The following is a 19,279-nucleotide window of genomic DNA, read 5'->3' on the forward strand; positions in this document are numbered from 1 at the left end:
GCCAGCGCAGTGAACGATTATGTTGCTGGACATTTGTCGGACAAGTAGTGGTATCAGTCTTCGCGTTTAACTTTTAGGAAAGAGAACAAGTGCATTTACCAAAATGCTGAACCCTTAAATTGTAGTGAAGATCCCAAGTAAATATATCTAAAATGATGCACAAGACATCTAGAATATTTCCATCTATTGATGGAACGGTACAGCCAGAAAGTATGGATCTAAATCTTCAATATTTCACTCAATGTAAACATCATATAGCCTCAATAAAGGGCCACAAGATGATACAGATTATACATTTTTGATGGATTTTCTAACCAGAATATGACCTAAAACAAAAGTCTAGGAGTTCAGCACATTTGGATAAATCTGGCAAACTTAAGGACTTGGCACTTGTTGGTATAACATTCACTTAAAGCTTCTAATTTTCTGGAAAAAACACTACATTTTCTTTTCCAACTCACCTTGAACTTGTAGTAGCCCTCACACGAGGCGTCTCCCGTGTCATTTAGGAATATTTTCCCCTTTTTGTGGGCAAAAGAGTCCCAGATGCTCATTCCTTTTCCATCTATGTTCCAAGCTCCTTCAGTCTGGTAGGCAGAGCTGCCGGCCCCCCACGAGAACCCTGCACAGGAGGAACACACTCAGAGTCACTGCAGGTTGTACTCTGGTTAATAATGACTCTTTAGAGTTTTAATCCTACCTGTTGGGAATGTCCCATAGTAGAAAGACGTCCTCTCGTTCTTCGTCCAGTCAAAGTCGTCTGTGGCGGACACACACAGCACCAGTGCGAGCACATGGTACGGCCTCAGGATGCACCGCTGCAGCATCGTGGTCTTTGGCGAGGAGCTCACTGTCTTCAGTTACACCTGCAGGACAATTACACCCAGTGTGAAAATTGATTTGACAGATTTCATGACTTACAGCACTGTGCAAAAGTCTTAGGTAGGTGTGAAGAATTGATGCTGGTTTCTATTCTTAAAAGCATTCTAATTTTACAGCATTGTTTCACACCTGCCTAAAATTTTAGCTCAGTACATCCACATATCCTCATTCTGTCTTAAGAGCTGCAACGCTACAGTTTCTGCACGTCTTACCCTGAGTTAAAGGACAGATTCCTGAATATACAGACATCTGGAGTAAAACAAAGACTGAGAAACTCACACAGAGGCGTCAGGTGTCCACAGGTTGTCAGTAAAACCATCCTAACTCAAACCCCCAAACCTCAGGATCATTAAAGAAATCATTATCAGAGCTTGTGGATTTAAAGTAAAGAATCTATGGTCTCATTTCAGCCAGCTGTAAGACAGGCTGACACAAAACGCTATCAGAGACAGAAAGTAAGCCAGCTTGTCCAGCACGGTCAGGATGAGAGACATTTCAAGCTGCTGTGAATCTTCAGTGGCGTCAGAGATAACCAAGATCAGAGAATACAAGTGGAAAGGTTAGACGTGTACAGAGTCCTCCTGCTGTCTGTCTCCCTACATGTGTCCCTTTGCTCAGCCTGTGTCTCAGCCCGAGCCGCCTCACTCAGAACCACATATAGATGTCTGACCTGCTGCATTTGTCTCCGCTGGAAACTGCTCCAAAATGCAAGAAACGTCCCCAAGCTTCTGGACCGAGTTAATGCTCCGCAGTGTCACCGGCAGGTTTCAGAGCCAAACGTTACAAAAACAAAACAGAGTGAAGCATCCAGTGACACTTTCTGCTATTCATCAGGACACACACACACACCCCCGCCCCCCCACACACGCACACTGAATAGGGGCTCCATTTGGAGGCAGTGAAGTGTGACAGTAAATTTGCTGCGGCACACAGATCTTTTGGAAAAAGAAAAGGGATTCTGACACTGTAAGCAAAGTTAATGTCAGTGAGCCTGATCCACCCGCAGCTTGGTTTCATAACAATTTATTTATGAGCTTTATTCTGTGTTCAGCTGCATTAAATATTGTCACTGAAGGCACACTTACTATGGAAGCCCATTTATGCCAGTTGTAAAATATAAATGAAAACTTGGCTTTGTTGAGAATTTACGAAATATTAAAAGGCATAATTTTGAGGTAAAAAAAGTGTGATAAAAGTAATAATTATGAAATAAAAAGTCCTAATAATTGGATGAAAAGTAAAATGATATGAGAAAAAAGTCATAATTATTAGATTTTTTAAAAAGAGAAAAAAGTCATAATGATGCGATTAAAAAGTCATATTTATGAGATAAATAGTCATAAATATGAGATAAAAAGTCATAATTATGAGATTTAAAAGTCATGACCTTGTATCTCTTATTTCGACTTTTTCACAAGCATGAGGTGGAGTTATAATGCTGCACTATGGAAACTGTTTAATTCTTTTTGTCATTAGAGTGGACCCAATTTTGAAACTTTGTTTCATTAAAAAAAATAATTAAAAAAAATGAAATAATAATGATAATAATAATAATTGTATTGGTATAGCACATTTTAAAAACATAGCTACAAAGTTCTGTACAACAACAAAAAATGAAACAGAATCAAATAAAAATACATAGCATAATAGCATAAAAATACTAAAATAAAGTATTTAATTAGATATTAAAATAATAAAACAATTGAAAACAACTATTTTTTAATTTATGGAAATATTGCCTCCACACTGAGTCAAAAATGTTTATTGGAAAATAAATATATTATAAATAGTATTCAATATAATATAATATAATATAATATAATATAATATAATATAATATAATATAATATAATATAATATAATATAATATAATATAATATTATATTATATAATATTATATAATATAATATGTGTGTTTCAACTGAGTGACCTTGTGGCTCTCCAGTTAATACACACACACACACACACACACACACACACACACACACACACACACACACACACACAGTAACTACAGTCTAAACAAGCTCAGAATTATTAAGCTCAGATTTTTTTTAAATAACTGGAATAAATAGACAGAACAAAGAGAGCACGGTGTGCCCCACAGACTGTTTGGAATTCTTTGTGCCTGAGGACAAAATCTCATTAAAACGAGATTGTTGCAGTTTCAGAAAATAAGTTCTGTCTCTGATAATAACTTGTGCTCTTTTCCTGCTGCACACATCACACTGCACTAATCCTGATTGCTCCGTTATTTTGGAGGTCAGCTTTTTAAACGTCCTGTATGCACAAAGAGAGAGAGAGAGGTCACACTTGTTCTTAGATCTGTGACCAATAAGTCAGCCAGGCCGCTCGGCTCTGTAGAAATTAAGAAGCCTTTAATAAATGGGCTCAGTTTCCGCAGGGCATGCCGTTAGCGAAGGCACTGAGCACATTTATTAAACTCTTTGGTATTTTTTGGTTGTAACTTATTCATCTCAAGTTCAAGTCATGACTCCTGCATTCAGTTGATCTTCTGGTATTTGCTCTCTCTACTCCTGTGAGCACACTTTAAATAATGCACCCATAGGAATTAACCACCACACCAAACATCTCAAGGCATCTGAGAAAAAAAGCATTTGAACGTGAATTTTTCAATACACAGTCACTGTTATAAGACCTGTTTAGAGTGCATGCCACAGACACAGTCCCAAGTTTAGACTATATGTTGCATATAAATGAATGTATTCAGTGTCTGGTGATCGACCTTTTTCACAGCAGACTTTTTAATTCTTCATAGTAGGAGAAGTGAGGTGAGATTGCTCAAATCGTGATGGCTGACAGTCATCAACATCATGATCTGAAAGCCTCCTGTCTCCATCCACACCTACACCTGGGCCTGTGTTTGTAGTGGCATTTAATAAGTGCTTAAAAAGTAACAATTCTGATGTATTTAATGGTGCACAGACTGATTTGTCGAGTGTAACTGAAGGTGCACTCTCAGTTTGTCTCATCAGCGACTCTAAAGTAGAAAAGAATTCATTCAAATGTTTTAATGATTTTTTTTACAGTCCATGTACTCCTTGTATTCTTAATGGTGGATATTGTAAGAGAAACCTTTACTTCACGCAGCATGGAGAGAAGTGCATCTCAATAAATTAGAATATCATAGAAAAGTTTATTTATGTCAGTAATTCAATTTAAAAAATGGAAATAACACATCATATAGATCCATTGCACACAGAATGAAAATTTTCATTTCTTAATTTATTTAATATATTCTAATTATAATGATTATGGCTTACATTTAATAAAGACCTAAAATTCAGTGTCTCAAAAAAAAAACAATATTACAAAAGACCAATTTTAAAAAGTATGTTTAATCTGGAAATGTTGGCCTTTGAAAAGTTTGTCGAACTACAATCATGGAAAAAAATATATTAGGCTACCCTTGTTTTCTCTAATATCTTGTTCATTTAATGCCTGGTACAACTAAAGGGACATTTGTTTGGACAAATATAATGATAACAACAACAAAAACTGATAAGAGTTTAATTTAAGAGCTGATATTGAGCTGACATTTTCCATGGTTTTCTTGATAATGATTTTGCTTATTATTATATACTTGGTTGGGGATATTTGACTTGAACTACTGGAAATTGACTTTTCCATCATATTCTATGTGTTGAGATGCACCTGTGTATATACCATGAGGTGCTCACATGAACAACAGAAGTACAAACACTGACAATGACAGTCATAAAAATATTAAGTAAATAAAACAGAGTGAGCCAAAACTTGGTGCCGCTGTAGTGGGGTTTGTGCCAACATGATTTGAGTATTTTGACTCACACAGAGGATATCATCGTCCATTGTGATGTTTCACTGTCGAAATCGGCCAACTCTAATAACATTAACTGCGTCAAAGGAAGATGTTCCAATCAAATCAAATCAAATCAAAATGACTTTATTTATCCCCGAGGGTAAATCCAGTTAGTCTGGTAGTATCTCTGTTAGAACGAGACAGCCTGATGGCTGTAGGAGAGAAGGATCTTTTGAATCTCTCCGTCCTGCAACAGAGAGAGAGGAGCCGTCCACTGCTGTTTTTTTGGTCCATGAAGGTTTTGTGTAGCAGATGATCTGGGTATTTCAGGATGGCCTGGAACATGTTGACAGGTCATCTCTCCACCACCTCCTCCAGTGTGTCCAACCTGGCTCCAACCACAGAACCAGCTCTTTAGACCAGTCTGTCCAACCGCCTTCATCTCTGTGTGTGATGCTGCCTCCCCAGCAGACTGCAGCATAAAACAACACACTACCACCACAGACTGATAAAACATCTGCAGCATCGCACTACACATGTCCAGAGATCTGAGCTTCAAGAAGAAAAGAGGCGGCTCTGCCCCTTTTTGTAGAGAGTGTCTGTGTTTAGGGACCAGTCCAACTTATTATCCAGGTATACACCTAGATACTTAGAACTTGGCACCACCTCCATGTCCAACCCACAGGTATTCACTGGCTGAAGGGGGGCTTGAACCTGAAGAAATCTATGATCATTTCCTTAGTCTTTGAGGTGTTCAGTAGGAGATAGTTCTTGTGACTCCAGTCACTGAAGGCTTTTATCAGATCCCTATATTCAGATTCCTGCTCATTCCTGACACACGCCAGTCACTCAGCATGCAAACAGCGAGCGTCACCTGAGTGGAATGCAGCCATCATTAATGTTATTGAACACACCTGTCTGCTTTTCTGGGTTTACCTGCTCAGATACTAAAGATGCATTAATAATCTTTTCTCTTTCTGAGAATAGTGTTTTTTGTGTATCTAAAATTCTCCCACCAACAGTTCTCAATGAAAGAAGGCAGGACTTTAACCGACGTGATCAGATCACATGACTTCTTTATGACGTCATGCTGTCAAACGTTCAGCAGTGTGTTTCCAGCCGTCAGCTTCCCTCTTAAGTTCTGCCTTTAAACTCCAGTTTGTTTTTGATGATGATAGAACAAGAAAAAACGGAGAGAAGGTCAAATATATTCAGTGTAAAAATATAGAAGTAGATGTTCTTATTCATTCTTTAATGAGCAGGGTTGTGTTCTAAAAGTAAAAAAACAAACAAAAAAAACAAAACACAATTTCAACATTTCTTACTTCATGTTTGTTCACAAAAACAAAAACAAAAACAAAACACAGTTAGATGGAAAAAAAAAACCTTTAACAAGGGAAAGAAAAAGTAAACCCGGGGATCAAATATATTTAGTTTAAAAAATATAGGACTATATGTTCTTCTCATTTTACCTCTTAGATGTTAGATTTGGACCAAACATTTAAATTCTTCATTGAGCAGGATTGTGTGTGTGTTTTGTGTGTATGTTTTATTTGAAAAATACATTTTTTCTTATGTATGAAACTTTCTGAAACATGGAAAACACTCATCTAGAGAAGCATAAGGAGAATATATATAGACATCTGAGAATACACATACATGTTAATCTGTGTCAGGTAATAAACTAAAGGGAAATAACAAGAGGGCATAAATCCTTCAGCTTTTTTAATGCACATGATTGTTGGCCATAAATACACAAATTGAGATGAAAAATCAAACAATGATGCTTTTAAACAATGCTGTTGGTTATAGACTATATACAGTCACGGAAAAAAATAGAACACTCTTGTTTTCTTCATTGTATTTGTTCATTTTAATGCCTGGAACAAATAAAGGGACATTTGTTTAGACAAATATAATGATAACAACAAAATAGCTGAAAAGAGTTGAATTTAAGAGCTGATATCTAGACATTTTCCATGGTTTTCTTGATAATGATTTTGGTTATTATCAAGAAACCCATAGAAAATGTAGATATCAGCTCTTAAATTGAAGAAATCAGTGGTCTAATATTTTTTTCCATGAGTGTACTGTGATTCATATGAACAAATATGATGAAATATGCTATGATTGTGTTTTGAAAATAATAAAGAATATTAATCATTTTCGAAGTCAGATTTTTTTTTTTTTTTTGTGTTCAAAATGTTGATCCAGTGAGTCAAAGTGGAAGAACAATGATCAGGTCATAGAGGTGAGACTGTGCTGAGGGAAATGATACCAACGTGTCATGGTTAACATTTTTGAAGCGGAATATACAGACTGAAAAGAAAATAAGTCAAAATCTGACACAATAGAGCAAAACTACTTAGGGTTAACCCTCTGGAGTCACCAAAAGCGCCAAGACATTACTTCTTCTTGACATCCAGTCATGAAATCAAAGCCCTACTGTAAATTTACCTCTAAAGTTCTGGCTGTAAACTCCATGAGGCCAGTTTCAGTTTGATGATGATATACCGAGTAAAACTGGAGACAAGCTCAAATATATTTAGTATAAAATGATAGAACTGGATGGAACCCTCTTATATGTTATATTTGCAACCTTGGTTCACATTTGCAACATTTCAAATTCCTCATTGAGCATGATAGTGTTTTGGAAGTAAAAAAAAAAAAATCAAAATCACATTTTATGTTGTTTTTTCTTTGTTTCTTTTGGGTTCAAACTGTTGATCCAGTAAGTCAGGATGAAAAATGATCAGGTCATATAGGTGAGGTTGTGCTGAAAAAAACCGACCAACATGGCATTTAAAATTTTTTTTAAGTGATGTATACAGGCAGGATGAAAATGATTCAAAAATGGACAAAATAGACTCCATAGATAAGGGGGTTAATTAATTAATTAAACAATAAGTCAGATATGTAAATAATGTCAACATCACATCAGTAAGATTTAACCATCAGGTGTGTAAAGTGTGCTGTGCAGGTTCAGGTTCACAGAGGGTCTGAGAGCAGAGCCCTGGTGGGGGTCGTGACCCCTGCAGTGAATACAGTGAGCCGAGCTGCTGCACAAAGCCTGAATACCACCATTATCATAAGGTGCATTGTTTACAGGCCATTGTTGTATAAAATGCTGAATTGTTCAAAGCCAAAAACTGTTGGCACTGCACTCTCACATTTACATGTTAGTGTGCACTTTGTGTGTGTGTGTGTGTGTGTGTGTGTGCAGAAACTCTCCTCTACCTGCTTGTTGTGTTTCTGCATGCACACATATATTTCTATTGCTGCGTGTGTGTTTGTATGTTTTTTTGTTCTCTGCATGCGGTTGCAGCGTTTGCAGCTGACGTGTGTGTGTGTGTGTGTGTGTGTGTGTGTGCGTGTGTGTGTGCATGTGTGTGTGTGTGTGTGTGTGTGAGAAGACAACGTGAGCCTGGTTGTGTGTGTGTTTAGCATATCAATGGCGCCCAGGGCCCCGGCGACTGTTGCAGAAGGACTCTGAGCGTTCTAGTACCTGTGGGCTCACCTCACCTTGCTGTATTTAAGGGGCTTTGTTGTTGCGTCGCCGAGCTGACATGAACATCTTTACTAAGGTCCCAGGATTAGCCCAACAAACCAGGTATGTTGAGAGCGCTGTGCGTGCACCGGCCCCGGGGCCCGCACAGTCAGGCCCCCCCGGGGTCAGAGGCTGCTGGTTCTCACGCCCCGCTCTCTGTGGCGACACCAGTTTCCCAAAATCACCTGATTTTGTGATCATTTCTGGAGACACACACACTTGATGGTTTTAATCTGAAAGGCTGAAGCACGACAACACTTCTAAAATCTGTTTCTTCACCAAAATGACACAAATAGTGACATTTTTAGTGGCTCAGGCTTTAAATTTTTACCTCAACACACCATCATTTGTCTCTAAAGTTTCTCTGTGATCTGTTTGTAGAATTGATTGGTGTGTTTAGGGAACGTTTATTTATTAAAAATGCTTCTATATCTACAGCAAGCTGGGGTCTGTGCTCCAACGTGCCTTCTACGGGTCCAGTGGGAGGGTGAGTCAAAGATTATCAGTTACTTTGTTAAAGCAGCATGTTGTTCTTAAAATGATGAGGTCTCTACCTGAAACTCACCTTGTTTTGTGTAGATTTTTGTACGTAAACTTACATAGATGTTCAGTGTTTCCATTCACAGTAGAACACATCTTTTCTGTGTTGGACTTTATGGTAAATGTAGAATATTTTCATGTTATTTTATACTGATTAGCTGCTCCTGTGTTTTATTTAATTATTCTGACAGAAGACAGGAAGTGGGCATTTTTGATACTGGAAGTCACAGCTGATGTTGCATTAACCTAAAAGCTGTTGGCAAAGCAATAGTTGTGCCTACAAAGCATCACATGTATTTAATATTAGCTTATTTTTACTTTGAAATATATTTCCACATCCTCATAGTGCACCTTTATTCTCTAGCACATAGAAAAACATCCTTCAGTTGACGGGAATAATCTTAAATGTGTTTGCATGGGTGCATTTATTGACATTTTGCTATTTAAAAAAAAAAAAAGTGATATTAACACATCAGCTGCAGCTAAAAACTACAAGTTCTAGACTTTATTTTGATGTTTAATTTGAGGAGGCTTGAAAGAAATCCAGCTGCCACATTAAACTTAAGTCATGCTCCCTGCACATGATGCCTAAGTGATGATTTACAGAAACATTTGCATGCAATAATTCGCCTTCTTGTCTCAATCCAACTCGGGGGCAACTACAGAATATAGAGGTTACTTTTCAATAAGATGTGTAAAAGAAACTAGCTAGTGGAGGGTTTTTTCTGGAGCAGAATTCTCCTCAGAGGTCTCCTCCTCTCCAAAACAAGCAGACCTGCTTATTACAACCAGTAAAAACACTGAATAAAGCAGTTTATGTTAAAAATCAGTGTTTTTATGATGCAGTTTGGTCCACTCAGGACGCCATGGAGGAGCTGTTAACGTTTTCTCAGCTTGTTAGTCTGATATCTTCAGATCCAGACATCCGGCGACTAAAATCCTTCATCTGGTTCAAAACAACCAATATCTAAATAGCGTACTGCAAAATTGTGGCTTAGAACTGGATAAAAAGTCATTTTTTGACAACATCTGTCAGACAGCAACAATGCTGACACATGCACAAAGAGCATTTGACGGCGCTGACAGGTGACTAAATGAAACGCACCGTTACCTTGACTAAAATCACAGAATTCTCTGGTTTCAACATCTGGAACAATGTGAGAAACACAATATATACCATAAGTCTAGTTGATTTTTAAAATTTCAATGTGGAAAAGTTACATATTACACCTTTAATCCATTTTGTAGGAAACAAAATATAAGTTACAGGTGTTTTTTGTGGCACGTCAGAAATGTTTTGGTTTGTTTTTCGGTCTTGTTGTAAGTGCTGATGATCTCAGCATTAGACCACATAGTTAAAAGTTTCTCTCAGTAGTTTTGAGGTGTTTTTTGACCGTGCAGACTTTGAAAAAGCATATAGTGTTTACAGTGCTAACAGTGTTCCTGGAGTTGTCATAGAGTTTCTCAGGAAGCTGCAAATAAGTGTAATATGTATAAAGTGCTGATTAGTTAAGAACACCTGAATGTTTGAGCAGTTACATCCCAGCAGACTGGTTATATTCATTATGTCCCTGGTGTCTCGGCCTTCAGGTGACCCTTTTCGAGCAGAGGAACTTTGCCGGCAGACGGCTGGATCTGAGCTCTGACTGTGCCAGGCTCAGTGACAAGAACTTCCCAGAGAGATGCAACTCTGTGCAGGTGGAGAGCGGAGCGTAAGTCCACACCACCACCTAAAGTTCACAGCGGCTCACTGCAACACACAAACACACTGCTGTACACAGGAGAAAACATGTCAACAGCAAAGTACAAGTCACCTTTCAGTGGATTCCCATACATATTGAGGTTTTTAATCATAATTTTCCAAACATTTACAGAGGGGAACTACAAATGTTTAAGTAAATATGGTTAATTCAACAAGAAACCTAAAAGCCAGTGGTTCAGACAGGAGAGTATAATTATTCACTGTTATTGCATCCAACAAGAGGCTCTTTAAATCTGTCTACGAGCAGAATTATTTGTATAAAAAGTCTGGTGGACAGAAAACAGTGATCTTCAGTCATGGAAAAAATGATTAGACATTGTTTTCTTCAATTTCTTGTTAATTTTGCTTGGTTTTCTTGATAATAACCAAAAATAATTATCAATAAAACCATGGAAAATGTCTAGATATCAGCTCTGAAATTAAACTCTTATGAGCTATTGTTGTTATTATCATTATATTTGTCCAAACAAATGTACCTTTAGTTGTACCAGGCATTAAAATGAACAAGAAATTGAAGAAAACAATGGTCTAATATTTCCAGATTAATATTTCCATGACTGTAGATCACTGTGTTTTCTGTCCACCAAACATTTTTTCCATGACTGTAAATATAGTTAATTCTACCAGAAACCTAAAAGCCAGTGGTTCAGACAGGAGACAAAGGAACAGATAATGTTCACTGTTATTGCATCCAACAAGAGGCTCTCTAAATCTGGCTATGAGCAGAATTATTTATCTAAAAATTTCTATCAGGTTTGGTGGACAGAGAACAAAGTGATCTATAACTGAGATATTCACAGTGAGACAATAAGTCAGTCCAAGAAATGTGTTCATATTACGTAAGTAAGCTTATCTGCAGGTTTTAGTTTAGAAACAAACATCTTCAAAATGAATTTCTTCAGATGTTGTTAATGGTTATCTCCATTAAAAGGGGAATTATGTTGTCGAATTCATTGGAAGATGTATTAAAATATCAGAAATATAGCAGTTTAAAAATGCATCACGTATGATTTGACAAACAGAGAATTTGACCAACAGTCACAGTCTCTCTGTGCAGGAAAACGGCTTGATTAAGATAAGAGCTCTGATTTAGGAAATCCCACTGCACCATTTGGGAACAAAACAGGAAATCATAAGACTTTACGCACAAACATTATATAATAGTACCAGGAATAGAAAATTGCGCAGTTGCTGTTTGGAACAAGTACCCAATTTGTGTATCTTGCCTATTGTTCATTCATTACCATTAACCGCTTATCCGCAATCGGGTCGCGGGTGCTGGAGCCTATCCCAGCTGTCATTGGGTGAGAGGCGGGGTACACCCTGGACGGGACGCAGGGCTAACACATAGACACAGACAATCACACTCTCATTCACACCTACGGGCAATTTAGAGTCCCCAATTAAACCTAAGTGCATGTTTTTGGACTGTGGGAGGAAGCCGGAGAACCCGGTGGGAACCCACGCTGACATGGGGAGAACATGCAAACTCCACACAGAAGAGCTGCAGGCGGGAGGCGAACCACACCACCGTGTAGCCCTTTTTTAAATACTTATCATTAAATCCCACACAGGCCTGTCTTTTTCTAAGAAACTCTTGTTGTCTGTTAAGATTTTTCCACAAGAAAAAACTTTCTCAAAATTATGAGGAACTGAGATTTTTAATAACTCATTATGTCTCTCATTACAATGATTTACCCCCCCAGGCTTAACCCTCTGGGGTCTATGATCCTGCTCAGATCATGTGATATTTAACAAAAAAACTAGTTCACATGGAGCGCTGCTATCATCTTCACTCAAAAGTACAGACCTGAAACTTCCTCCCAATTTTTGTTTGACATTCCTAGGTCATGTAAAACCAAAAATATTATAGTTTTAATTTGATAGTACAGAAATATTTGAGCGTTGGTGTAGCTCTCTGTGTAATTTCACACATAGTTTATTTCGAAGAGTTGTAGCTAACAAGGAAAAAAAACGCCTATAATATACATGTTTTATGGGACTTTTTGAATATAGTTTTATTATGTTTAAATTTTACCTTTTTATATGTACATGTACATTTTCAAGTTCCATAACAGTTCATTGAGCATATTTGTGGTTTTTATTGTAGTAAATAGTATAATCTTTCAACTTGGATTTCATGATTTTTGGGCTCAATATGTTGATAAATTAGGTTAAAGTGAGAAAATAATTGTCAGATCATATAGGTGGAGAAAAAATGGATACCAAATATGGGTATAGTAAACATTTTTTATGTGGTTCATGAAGGGCAAAATCAAAAGTATTCAAAAACGGCCAAAGTAGGCTCAGACCCCAGAGGGTTAATAACCAAATCATTGGAAGCTGGAAATCCTTCTTTAAAATCTGCAGGGTCAGTAAATAAACTGTATTTAACCTTTTTAAATGTTTTTGACACAAAGATTGTTGAACTAATTTTCCCGCCAGTTTTTCTTTTCCTTACTGCAGCTGTGTGCACCTGTCTGACTCTTCTTCCTTTCTGACTCTTTTAAAGATGGATCGGTTACGAGCATGAGAACTTCCGGGGCCGTCAGTACCTGTGGGACATGTCCGACCGCGGAGAGTACAACTGCTACGACAAGTGGTGCGCCCAGGTGGACCACGTCTCCTCCGTCCGTGCTGTCAAACAGGTGAGACGTAAAGCTGGTCAGTTACAGGTCAGACAGTCAGGACTACGGTGGCCCTGAGAGCTCACAGCGCTGCAACTGAAGAAAACACATACAAATACACAAAACACAAGCACATTGAAAAAACATCTTCATCAATTTGACACAACAACAACAACAACAACAAGTGCAGCATTTAGAAAATGCTGCAAAGACCACAACACAACAGAAGTGTTTCCAGAGGACACTTAAAAGTGATGCACACGTCTGGACACCCATGTGATATTGTCATATTGTTTCAAGATAATGATAATTTCACCTTATAACGTGAAAATATCACTTTATATACTTCTGGAAACACTTCTGTTGTGTTGTGGTCTTTGCAGTGCTTTTTCTAAATGTTGCACTTGCTGTTGTCAAATTGATGAAGATGTTTTCTCAATTTGCATGTGTTTTCTTTAGTTTCAGCGCTGTGATCTCTCAAATTCACCGTACAGGACAGGTACAGTCAGACACACCACCATCAGGGGCCGGATTCACAAAGCATTCTTAAGAAAAAAAATGCTTCCCAAGTGCCACTTTTTCCTTAACTTTGCTCTTCAGACAAAATTTAAGAAAATTTGGTATTCATGAAGAAATTCTTTTCTTTTCTTTACTTTTTTCTTAACTTTCTTCTTAATTTTTTTCCCCCTAAGATAGAACTTGAGAACAAATGAGATTCCTGAAAACAAAGTTCTTAGATTTCTTCTCATATTTCTTCACAACTTTAAGAAAAGCCCTCACCAGTCTTATTGTTTATTGTTAAAAGGATCCCCATTAGCTGTCACCAAAATGGGACAAGCTAGTCTTCCTGGGGTCCAAATAAACAAATAAATAAATAAAAAATAAATCACTTAATCATGTAACAATGATAATGTAAAAACAATGACAACATTGTAGACATCATTAAAACATCATCAGAAATTATTCAAATAAGTTATTTCATTCAGAAGTCTTACACTCATTATTACATTCATACAGTCCATTCCCTACTCACAAATTTAAATAGTTTATTCTCAAAAGGTACTTGAAAGATATTTTGCTATTCAGTTTATGTATATTCAGTGGACAATTATTCCAATTATTGATGGCACGATAAATAACTGTCCTCTTTAACATATTTGATCTTGGATTTTTAGTATTTGTTCTTATGGGACAATGTAATTTGTTTGACATTTATTTGATTTCTTTAGTTAGCCCCAGACAATGTGTTAGCAAATTTTGTTCATTGAAGTTGGTCACCGTGGTTTTTTTGTGTGTGTGAATGTATCACATAAAGCTTCTTTTGGCAGTAGACATATAATTGAAATGGCCTGTCAGTCTGTGTGACATGTCGGCCTATTCCTAGATTACACTACAATGTTCTCTAATTGTCACGTGAGTTAAAAATCTAAGAACTTCCTAAATGAGAGAACAAAGAAGTTCCTATACGACAATTCTTAAGAAAAAATGGTGAATAGCATAAAAGAACATTATTAGGAACATCTTATTTTTTAAAAACGAATTAATTAATTTAAAAATATTTTTTAATTAAAGAACTTTCTTTAATGTTATTTCAAGAACACTTTTGTGAATCCGGCCCCTGAACTGTTGTTATCTAACCCTCTGAAGCTCCTGCAGCAGTAACAGCTGCTTTTCCTTTATGCTTATGAATTAATCAAAGCTCAAAGCTTGTAAGAAATAAACTGGTTATCTACAAGAAAGGGAAAAAAAATCTGACTGCAGCCTGCAGATTATAGTGTGTTATGTGGGAAATAATAAACTACAGTCATGTAAAAAATGATTAGACCACCCTTGTTTTCTCTAATTTCTTGTTCATTTTAATGTCTGGTACAACTGAAGGTACATTTGTTTGGACAAATATAATGATAACAACAACAATAGCTGATAAGAGTTTAATTTAAGAGCTGGTATCTAGACATTTTCCATGGTTTTCTTGAAAATAACCAAAATCATTGTCAAGAAAACCATGGAAAATGTCTAGATATGATGATGATGATCAAGAAATTGAAGAAAACAATGGTGTAATAATTTTAGTAGATAGCTGAAAGAAATACCCACGAAAAAGAGATGAAACTCAAACTTTTAAACTCCACAAGAACTCAACTTATCCAAAAACAAACCGACCCACAAGCACACACTCACGGGCAGTTTTCTCTGTTGTTTCCAGGACAACAATCCTGGCAGAGCTCAGCTGTTCGAGCGTGCCGGCTTCTCCGGTAAGAAGATGGAGATCCAGGACGACATCCCCAACCTGATGAGCCGCTACAGCCTCAACAGGGTCGCCTCCATCCGTGTGCTCGGAGGAGCGTAAGTACAGCTTCCTGCCTGCTCTCTTTTACTGCTAGTGATTCCTGAGGAAATTACACTTTTTGTGAGAAATGACTAAAAGCGACAAATCTAGCGACTTTTTCTGGTGTTATTGGAGACTTTTGGAGACTCGTTCCTACTCTTCTTCACGAGTAGCAGGCGCCGTCCCAAAGCACTCACAAGCGGCCAAGTCCTCCCGCAGCAGTCTCTCCCAGCTGCAGTCGGAGCAGGAGATATTAACCCCTCAGCGTACAGTTTGCACCAGTCTGCAAATGAGTCACGCATGCGCAAAATCGCAAAACTCAGTGTCTACTAGTCAGTAGTGGCTCAGGAAGTACCTACCCGAAGCAGGTGCTTTCTGAGCCGCTAACCGGTGAAGTTGGGTGGGTCCTCTCTCCCAAGCCACACCCATAGCAGCTCACTAGGGGGAGGAAACGCGCCAAAAGCCTCAGGGCTAGATGGTTCAGTCAAAGCAGAAAAAAAGTTTTCCATTTTGCACAAAAAACTTCTCTGGTCCGTAAGTTTTTTCCACACTGCAAAAAAAGGAAAAGTTGGGTGAACTCAAAATTCCAAGGCAACAAACTTCGATAAAAATTTTAAGTTAGAAACTTAAACTAAATATTTTAAGTTTTGTTTTTGAGTTTGCTCAACTCTAAATTCAGATTTTTGTCAACTCAACTGTAAGTTGTACTAACTTACAATTTTACATTGTAATAACTTTTAATCCTTACTTCTGCTAACTTCTGCAATGTGCTGAATTGAACGATTGTAACGCCGCTATGAAATGTCAGCTAATGTTGTGACCACAATTTTGAGTTAGCATTGATACGCTAATGGCTACTCTTGTAGCTGTAACAAGCAGCGCCGCTAGCATCAGTTAGCCGCTAGCTTTCGCTAATGACTGAATTTCACTGATTTCCCGAATTTCACAACAAAGACATAAGAGTTAGCAGAACTATTGTCCCTTGTTGTGAACCCCAACTTAAAGTTAAAAGTAACAACAACTCACAAGCTTGTTTTTGAGCATACAACTGGCTTGCTTTGTTGTGCTAACTTACATTATTGCCCTAAATGTAAAAATAATTATATTTCCAAGTTTTACCAACTCAAATCACTGTTTTGGGCCAAAAAAAATACAAGTTGGCTTTTTTGCAGTGCACCAATTGTTTAGGATTAACCAGCACAAACACCTGCAGCCTTTGGTGACATTTGGTGTGTGTGCAGGTGGGCGGTGTATCAGGAGCCGAACTACAGAGGACCTCACTACATCCTGGAGAAGCGCGACTACAACAACTTCTCCGACTGGGGCAGCCAGAACAGCACCGTGGGCTCCATGCGCAGAGTCCGCTTCAACTAAACACCAAGACCAGAACCAGAACCAGAACCAGATCTGATCCACAGAAGACTTCTCCCAACGCCAGACACATGAAACCTGTCAGCTTTACACACTACAAAGCTTATTTTAGTAATAAACTGTACAAAAAGGCAAAACATTTGTCTCAAGTTCATTTTTAAAGGGAGAGAATTTTTATATTTTTGTCAGTTTGTGATTAAACCAGTTGCAGCTTTATGCAAGTCTAAAAAAAAAAGGAAAAAAAGGGTGCCAACACGTAACTATACGTCTTTAATCAAACCAAAACTGCTAATCACAAGTTCTTATGGAAGTTAATTGTTGCAGCTGGTGCAACAAAATCCAGATAAATATTCAGATGTTTGACTGTGAAACCATTTGTTCTGAATCAAATGAGTCTTAAATAATTTGCCAAATTACAAGAAAAATTATCATCCAACAAACTCCAAGATACATGAATAAAATAATATTTCTACAATGAATAATAATACATTATTAAAAATAAATATTAATACCCCTACTGATAATAATAAAAATAAACATGATTAATAAATAAATATTAATACAAATAATTAAAAAAATATTTATTTAAGTAGCCTTGATGTGTGTCTTTAAAAATAATAATTAATTGTATTGATAACAATCCCCGTTGTTTTCATGTTCAAAGCATCAGTGATGTTGTTGCAATATAACCAATACAAATTAATATTAAATAACTTCAATAATAATAATAATAAATTAAAGATACATAAATAATATGTAATGACTAGAAAATTTCCTCCGGCGAAATTCTGAAAGGGCCACGGGGGCTACTGCCGGTGTGTGTACACTATGATGAGATTCTTCAGAGATTTCAAACCATGCCCTTTAACCTCAAAATGTGTGTTTGTGTGTGTGTGAGTGTGTGTGAAACGTGTATCTGGAGGAGTGTGCGCGCTTACGTGCACATTTGTGTGTGTGTAGCGAAAATCGCATAAAGTTACCTGTGTGAGTGTGTGTGAGTAATTAAAATCACATAAAGTTACCTTTGTGTGTGTGTGTGTGTGTGTGTGTTTGCGTGCGCATGTGTTTGGAGCATATGTATGCATGTGTGAGGAGTGTGCGCGCTTACGCCCATGTGTGTGTGTGTATCTGTAACTGTAATCAGATCAAAGTCAATCAGATCAAAGCAATCAACAGAATTAACTGACACCTGTTAATGAAAGAGTGACAGCAGCCAGAGGTGGACTGGAATTTCTGGCCTCGAACAGAAAGCATTTTTGGCAAAACCATAATACCTATCATTGATCCGACTTCACTTTGAGCGTCCTGAGTTCTTCCTGAACGTCTACATATGTTTTGTTTTTTTAGAAAAATGAAAAAATAGCTTTGTTAGAGCGATCTAAAAAAACTGTTACATTTCCCTTTTTCAGAAATCTTCCTGCGTTTTTAATATGGGAGCCAATGAGGCTGTTGGTGCGTGTTGGTGGCGCATCTTTGCGTCCTACGGCCAAACTATAACTCTGACAGCTTTACCAGAGGATTGTGAGGGAGAAGACTAATTTCCTACGTTTCTATGTATAAATTATCTCTGTAGAGTGGAATTTGCAGCCTGGAGCGCAGTTTTCAAATTTATTTTTTGACAATTTTTTCTCTCCCTCTACACTCTGGCGATGATGTCACACACTGTGACACGAACGTTCCGTGCAATACACACCCATTATAATCTCAGAATTTCTCCAAAAATGATCATGGTCATTGAACAGGGATTGGTAAAAAACTATATGACCTATCGAAACGTGGATTAATACACCGATACACAAGACTTCTACAACGATTACTGTTTACAGTTTAAATGGAGTCTCTAGGTGAAATTATGCCAGAGAAGTAGACGTTTAAAAATCTCCAACTATTGTTCTTTTTCGCTCATTTTTTTCCGGCCGTCCCATTCATTTCAATGCAAAATCTTGGGCAGTTTTTCGCGACTTATGTCGCGAAAAATTTGTCCTGAGAATTTGTCCTGCAATTCTTCAAGTTGTAGTACTAGTAGCGGGAGGAAATTGCGTCCAGAAGAGGAAGAAGAAAAAATCCACAGTATAACAGTACAGCTATTGCTGTATGGGACCAGTGCTCTGTGCGATTGCCCCGTGGCCCTAATTACTATTAAATAATTAAGAAAGAAATGCTTTATTTTTCCAAAATTTAGATAAAGTAGAATGACATGGATCTTATTTTTGTTTATTTCATAATCCTGCTGTATATTTTACATTTAAACAATTAAATCAATAAAGAGAAGTTTAATTTTCTACTTATTCTAGGTTGTTTTTTAAATTTATCCCAGTCTGGATGAATATTATGAGTAATAAACATATATCCATCTATTTATGTATCTTTATTTATGATGTTATCTTGACAATAGGGTATTTAGGGTAAAAGTCCACAT

The 19,279-nt window shown here is 37.3% G+C and overlaps 2 protein-coding genes across 2 annotated transcripts in view; one reads left to right on the forward strand and one right to left on the reverse strand.

Annotated features, from left to right (window-relative positions):
- The window catches only part of lctla (lactase-like a), a 12,281-nt gene extending 10,551 nt beyond the window's left edge, over nucleotides 1-1,730 (reverse strand). Inside the window, exons 1-3 of the mRNA XM_059355239.1 lie at nucleotides 1,553-1,730; nucleotides 701-866; nucleotides 462-622 (exon numbers count right to left, since the gene is read on the reverse strand). Coding sequence (XP_059211222.1) covers nucleotides 462-622; nucleotides 701-827 — 288 coding nt within the window. The 5' untranslated portion in view covers nucleotides 828-866; nucleotides 1,553-1,730. The remainder of the gene's footprint in view (nucleotides 1-461; nucleotides 623-700; nucleotides 867-1,552) is intronic.
- Nucleotides 1,731-8,250: 6,520 nt separating this feature from the next.
- crybgx (crystallin beta gamma X) lies at nucleotides 8,251-16,906 on the forward strand. The gene is made up of 6 exons (XM_059358531.1): nucleotides 8,251-8,294; nucleotides 8,670-8,718; nucleotides 10,362-10,483; nucleotides 13,046-13,181; nucleotides 15,367-15,506; nucleotides 16,731-16,906. Exons 1-6 carry the CDS (start codon nucleotides 8,251-8,253, stop codon nucleotides 16,861-16,863), a joined length of 624 nt encoding a protein of 207 aa, XP_059214514.1. The 3' UTR covers nucleotides 16,864-16,906.
- The last annotated feature ends 2,373 nt before the right edge of the window (nucleotides 16,907-19,279 follow it).

The sequence above is a fragment of the Centropristis striata genome, chromosome 2, assembly GCF_030273125.1.
Source record: "Centropristis striata isolate RG_2023a ecotype Rhode Island chromosome 2, C.striata_1.0, whole genome shotgun sequence".
NCBI classification, from domain to species: Eukaryota; Metazoa; Chordata; class Actinopteri; order Perciformes; family Serranidae; genus Centropristis; species Centropristis striata.